This window comes from Mus pahari, chromosome 9 (assembly GCF_900095145.1).
Source record: "Mus pahari chromosome 9, PAHARI_EIJ_v1.1, whole genome shotgun sequence".
Classification (NCBI taxonomy): domain Eukaryota; kingdom Metazoa; phylum Chordata; class Mammalia; order Rodentia; family Muridae; genus Mus; species Mus pahari.
Genome location: NC_034598.1, coordinates 28,306,042 through 28,312,682, shown reverse-complemented (window position 1 = coordinate 28,312,682; position 6,641 = coordinate 28,306,042). Strand labels below are relative to the sequence as shown.

At 48.9% G+C, this 6,641-nt stretch overlaps 1 protein-coding gene and 1 pseudogene across 1 annotated transcript in view; one reads left to right on the top strand and one right to left on the bottom strand.

Annotated features, from left to right (window-relative positions):
- Positions 1-4,474, bottom strand: part of Slc25a16 (solute carrier family 25 member 16) — a 30,315-nt gene extending 25,841 nt beyond the window's left edge. Inside the window, exon 1 of the mRNA XM_021205457.2 lies at positions 4,285-4,474. Coding sequence (XP_021061116.1) covers positions 4,285-4,414 — 130 coding nt within the window. The 5' untranslated portion in view covers positions 4,415-4,474. The remainder of the gene's footprint in view (positions 1-4,284) is intronic.
- On the top strand, positions 2,125-2,249 carry LOC115064796 (annotated as a pseudogene).
- Positions 4,475-6,641: the final 2,167 nt, after the last annotated feature.

Below are 6,641 nucleotides of genomic sequence, written 5' to 3'. Positions count from 1 at the left end.
AAAAAAAAAAAAAAAGTAGGTGGATGGCTGGTCATAGTAGTGCTCTCAGCACTTGGGAATCCAAAGCAGATGGATCTTAGTGTGTTCCAGGTTATCCAAGGCTACATAGTAAGACCCTGTCTGAATGGATGGATGGGTAAATAGGGAGAGGGGGGAAGAAGATGGATAGACAGACAGACAAGGTAATAAGAGAGAAAACAAGAAGGAAGACACTGGTGGTTCACACCTGTAATCCCACTACTCAGTCATTTGGAGGGTTAAGACAAACCAACTGCCAAGAGTTAGAGGCCATTCTGAGCTAAGTTGTTAAGTTCCAGGGCAGTCAGGGTTACCCAGAGAGATCCCAGTCTCAGGGGAAAAGGAAGAAAAGAAAAAAATTGAGTGTTCACTTTGTAGCAAGCACTAAGCTAAGAGATTTGACTGTAGACACTGTGCCAAGATTGTTACACTCTCATTTAACCCTTTTGGTACTGGAACATCATGGAGTCTGGTGGCACGGGCCTGTGATCCTACCTACTGGAGAGGCTAATCTGAAGGATCCCAAGCTTAGAGCTTGCCTGTGCCACAGGGCAATTGCAAGGCTGCCACGGGCGACTTAGTGAACCTGAACATGAGCAAAGGGCTGGGAGCGCGAGCTACTGGTGCAGAGGTCCTGGCATATGGAGGCTCACAACCACCTGTGATTCTAGCTCCACCGGATTGAGCAGCCTCTTCTGTCTGTGCTTACCAGGACTGCACAGGGTGCACATACATACATACACACAAGGAAAACGCACATAATAACTAAGGAAGCAATTATTTTTTAAAAAGGAAAGAGGAGGGCTGGAGAGATGGCTCAGCAATTAAAAGGACTGACTGCTCTTCCAAAGGTTCTGAGTTCAATTCCCAGCAACCGCATGAAGGCTCACAACCATCTGTATAACTACAGTGTACTCACATACATAAAATAAATAAATAAATCTTTAAAAAAAAAAAAAAAGCAAAAAGGAGCAGCAGCAGCAGCAGAAGGAGCAGGAGGAGGAGCAAAACAGGGCGTGGTGGCCACATCTGAGATGCTGTGCCAAGATTGTCTGAGTGAGACGTGGCCCTAGGAAAGTGGAGGCAGGGATCTGAGGAATTCAGTCACCTTCAGCTATATACTAAGTTGGAGGCCACCCTGCCATATTTGAGATTCTGTCTTAACAAACTCTAGTCAGACGTGCTGGCACACATCTTTATCTTCAGCACTCGGGAGGCAGAGGCAGGCGGGTCTCTGAACTTGAGGCCAGCTGTATTGGGAATATAATTATTTTCTTCTGCAGGTTAAAAAAATTTTTTAATTAAACAAACAAACAAAAAACAAACAAACAAACAAAAAACCACCCATCCCCCTGGCCTGGCAGGAAGGCTCAGTGCACGTGTAAAGGCTTCAAGTCAGAAGCTCAGTGCAGTCGTCAAAGTCCACGCGTAGAAGCAGAGACTTCCCCCACAAGCTAGCCTCTGAACTCCACACATGCTCAGCATGCCTGTGAGCACACACATGCATACAATAAACAAGCAAGCGAGCCGGCGAAAATAATTTGTCAAATGTTCTTATCTCGTGTGTAGGAGTGATTTGCGTGCAGGTTTGGTTGCACACCGCACGTATGTCTGGTGCCTGCTAAGGTCAGAGGAGGGCCAGATCCCCTGGGACTGTACTTAACAGACATTTGTGGTGTCCTATAGGTGCTAGGAATCAAACCTGGCTGCTCTGCAAGAGCAGCAAGGGCTCCAAACAGCTGTGCCAACCCTCCAGCCTCCAAATATAATTGTTAAAGGCAGAATCTGGCAAGATGACTTAGTGGGGAGGAGCACAGAGGTAAAGGTAAGCTTTGAATAACTTAAAAGTACCTATAGGTGGGCGTGGTGGCGCACGCCTTTAATCCCAGCACTCAGGAGGCAGAGGCAGGTGGATTTCTGAGTTCCAGGCCAGCCTGGTCTACAGAGTGACTTCCAGGACAGCCAGGGCTATACAGAGAAACCCTGTCTCGAAAAAAAAAAAAAAAGTACCTATATCCCACCATGCTGGGCATGTTGGCACATACCTATAAGCCCAGGACTAGACTGTGGAGGCAGAAATGGGAACATCACAAGTTTAAAATCAGCCTGAGCCTCAGCCAATCAGGTTCCTTCTTCATGGGAATCTAGTGATGCAATGGCAAACAAAATCCTTGGCAGTGTATGCAACCTGTTTATGTCTGGGTTCCCCCTTAAAGACCTTCAAAATAGTTTTCTGATGGATATTGGTATCTCTGATCTCAATGCTGACCCCAACCTAGGATCCAAAAAAATAGACAAAGTACCTCTGGGAAAGTCAGGCAGTGTGGCGAGGGTTCATGTAGAGGTTTGAATGGGAATAGCCCCTGTCTTGGATTTACTGCTGTGAACAGACACCATGACCAAGGCGACTCGAAGAACAATATTTAAATAGGACTGATTATAGGTTCAGAAGTTCAGTCTATTATCATCAAGGTGAGAACATGTCAGCAGGCATGGTGCAGGAGGAACTGAGGGTTCTACATCTTCATCTGAAGGCAGCTAGCAGATTACTCACTTGCAGGCAGCTAGGATGAACGTCTTATATATAGTCCATGCCCACAGTGACACATCTACTCCATCATGGGCACACCTAATAGTGCCATTCCCTGGACTGAGCACATACAAACCATCACAGTTCCTAAAGTCTCATATTCATAAATACATATGCAGGCAGTTGTGGCACACGCCTTTAATCCCAGCACTTGGGAGGCAGAGGCAGGCAGATTTCTGAGTTCAAGGCCAGCCTGGTCTATAGAGTGAGTTCCAGGGCAGCAAGGGCTATACAGAGAAACCCTGTCTCAAAAAACCAAAAAATAAAATAAATAAATAAATACTGGTCCCTGGTTGGTGGAACTGTTGAAAAGGATTGGGGGTGTGGCCTTGTTGAAGAAGGTGAGTCACTAGTAGTAGGCTTGAGGTTCAAGACTCCCATTATGGCCAGTGTATATACACACACACACACATTGGTTACACATTGGTTTTTCAAGACAGAGTTTCTCTGTGTAGCTCTGACCATCCTGGAACTCATTTTGTAGACCAGGCTGGCCTGGAGCTTATGTAGATCTGCCTGCCTCTGCCTCCGGAGTGCTAGGACTAAGTAACAAATGTCTTTTTACTCTGCAGAAGAAAACAATGACATTCCCAAAACAGCTGCAAGCTATGACACTATCTCTCCAAGCGTCCTCATGATGTGTATTTTTTACTGCCAGTTATAAATAATTAACTGATGACAACTCAAATAATCAATCATTGTGGGGAGGGAGATGTTAAGAGATACAAACACCTGCATACTGAAAGGGAGAGGAACCCGACACTTGCAAGACATCTGGTCGGAACCAGTTTTGGTTGTAGGCAGTTTTCTTTCTTTCTCTCTCTCTCTCTCTCTCTCTCTCTCTCTCTCTCTCTCTCTCTCTCTCACCAGACTGGCCTCGAACTCAAATCCGCTTGCCTCCCAAGTGCTGGGATTAAAGGCGTGCTGTCAGGCGGTTGTAGGCAATTTTGCACAATACCCTTAGTCATTTTATTTTGTTTTTGAGTCAGGGTATCACTCTGTATGCCTGGCTTGCCCCAAACTTGCCATGAAGACCAGGCTGACCTCAAACTCAAGATCTGCCTGCCTTTGCATCTACCTGGTGCTGCGATTTAAGGCACATTCCACCAGTCCAGCTCAAATCCTAGTCTATTTTTCAAAGTTAGCCTCTAGAGACGGACGGTGCGGCATGTGCCCGCAATTCCAGCACTTGGGATGTAGAGGCAGGAGAATCAGGACTTCAAAGCTAGCGTCAACTACATAAGGATCGTGAGGTGTGGGGGCGGGGGGATACATGAAATATTCTCATAGCATTATCCCCGCGCGCGCGCACTCACGCGAAGGGTTGCGAGCCCAAGCTGGCCTCCACCTCCAACACTTGTTTTCCTTTCTTTTTTCTTTATTTTTCTTTTTTTGTTTGTTTGTTTTCCTTTCAAGCAAACAGCAAAACCCAGTCCTACACTGTCACTCGGATTGTTTGTAACAGAAAGGGGTGGTGCCCACCATGTCCCACCTAAAGAATCCTTTTTTCAACCTTTAGAAATAGGAGCTTGGTTCAGCGGAGGGATTAGCCCCGGCTGCAGCGGCTGAGGTGAAGGCCCGGCTGGGCGCCGCAGCAGGAGAAGCCGGGGACTGTCAGATCGGCCCACGGCTCGGCTTCCCCACCCAGCCCCGGGGTCCCGGCGGCGGATCCTCACCTCCGGCCAAGAAGGAACGCAGCCAGTAGAAGTCTCGGCGCGAGGTCGGGCCCCCGCTCCCCGCCGCCTGCTGCACTGCGGGTGCAGGCTCGGCCGCCGCCAGGGCCGCCGCAGCCGCCAGGACCGCCATCGGGACCTGCGCCACGTCCCGAGCCTCCGCTGCCAACTTATAAAACACTGGGCAGCACCATGGCTGGAGCCGGCTCTGACAGGAGCCCGGCCGCCCCGCGGGCGGGGCCAGATGACGCCAGTGGCGCGGCGGCGCGGAATGATGACGCTCGCGGCCGCCGCTGGATCCCGGCCTAGAGAGCGAGGCGGAAGTGGGCGTCACCCAGGAGGGGTCTGCGACACTCAGGGTCCCGGGGTTCCTGCCGAAGGTTTGCGAGCCTCTTGAGCCAGACCAGTTAGTTCAGGCTTGCGGTCTCAGCACGCGCGATCCTGTTGCGGGACCATGGAGATCAAGGCCCACCTGAGCTACGTAGTGAAGCCCATACCTGTCATCCCAGCGTTCAGGATTCTGAAGCAAGGGAATCACCTCCAAATCAAGGCCATCATGGGCAACAGTGAGTTCCCGACTAGCCCGGACTGCAGAGAGAAAGAGACTGTGTTAAAAGAAAATGCTAGGGCTGGTGAGATGGCTCAGCGGGTAAGAGCAACGACTACTCTCCCAAAGATCCCGAGTCCAAATCCCAGCAACCATATGGTGGCTCACAACCATCCGTAACAAGATCTGATGCCCTCTTCTGGAGTGTCTGAAGTCAGCTACAGTGCACTGACATATAATAAATAAATAAATCTTCAAAAAAAAATCTTTAAAAGGAAAAAGGAAAAAAAAATGCTAGGCAACGGGTGAAGGCACTTGTCACTAGGCTGGACGACCTGAGTTGTCTCCAGATCCGGCCTAATTGAAGGAGACAGTCGATTCCCACTAATTATTCTTAGACCTCCATACATGCAACTTGGCAGCACAGGCACCAGGCTCAGCAATTAAAAGCACTCTTGTTCTTGCAGAATACCTGGGTTTGGGGGGGGGCGTGGGGCGCTGGCATTAACACAAGCAGCTCAGCCTTCTCTGTCTTTCTGATCCGCTCCCATCTTCTACCAGTCATATCTCACTCTTATCTCACACGCAATAAATTCTTTAACCTGCTGTCTTCACAAACTCTTTCTCTATTATTTCTCCTTCTTTTCTTTTTCTTCCTCTCTCCCTGCCTTTCTCGGGACCCGCTATGAAGACCTGGCTTGTTTGGAGGTATTAGCAGGGTGACACAACTATTCCCACACCCTTTATCGAAGACCTGTCCTTCTCTCTTAGGGGAAGGTCATCTTCTTTGACCCAACAGGCATGTAGTTCTAGAAGCCATGTACATGGAGTGGTAAGAGGAGAGGAGGCACTCACATAGACAACCAGATCAACTTGGTGATCAGTGGAGTGACAGATGGTGCAGCCGCATCACCCTCACATCTGTGACCTAGGACTAAATACTAAATATGACCCAGCCTGGTCTGTAGCCTGAGATACTTCTGCCTCAACCCTGCATGTGCTAAGAGTACAGGAGGATTTCACCATCACTCCTGGGGTGATCTCTATCTGTGTCTCTCCCCACCCCACTCTGTCTCTCTGTCTGGGTCTTTCTCTCTGTGTATAAGAGAGGGGAGAGAAAAGAGACGAGGGATCCATTTGACCTCAGAGCTTATCAAATGCTAGGCATTTGTAACTGACATCTAGGTTACAGACATTTAAACTCCCCATCTTCTCTCCTAAGTATACCATTCATTCAGCTTTCACCCTACCACAAATAGGAACATTGTGTTCTGTCCATACACTAGAAAGACCACAGACAGTCAGTCTCCCTGTTTTCTCTTGCTCTCTACTGTCTGTTTTTGACATGGCAGCTAAGGCACTAATTCATTCATGCTGTAGTTGGGGGAGCACATGTATGGAGGTCACGGAAGAGCTTCTGGTGTCAGGTGTTTTTCTCCTCATTCCATGTGTCTCTTGTGGCTGGAACTCAGGCCTTCGGGTGTAGTAGAAAGTACCCTTGACCCACTGTGCCGACTTGGTGATCCTAAAGACATAAAATAGCTTGGCATCTTGGCTCATGCTTGTAAGGACAACATTGGAAAGACTGGGGCAAGAAAAATGCCAACAGTGTGAAGCCACCCTGGGCTACAGAGTGAAACCTGTTAGAAGAATAAGATTAAGGGCTCAAGGCCGGGCATAGTGGCACATGCCTTTAATCCCAGCACTCGGGAGGCGGAGGCAGGCAGATTTCTGAGTTCGAGGCCAGCCTGGTCTACAGAGTGAGTTCCAGGACAGCCAGGGCTACCCAGAGAAACCCTGTCTCGAAAAACCA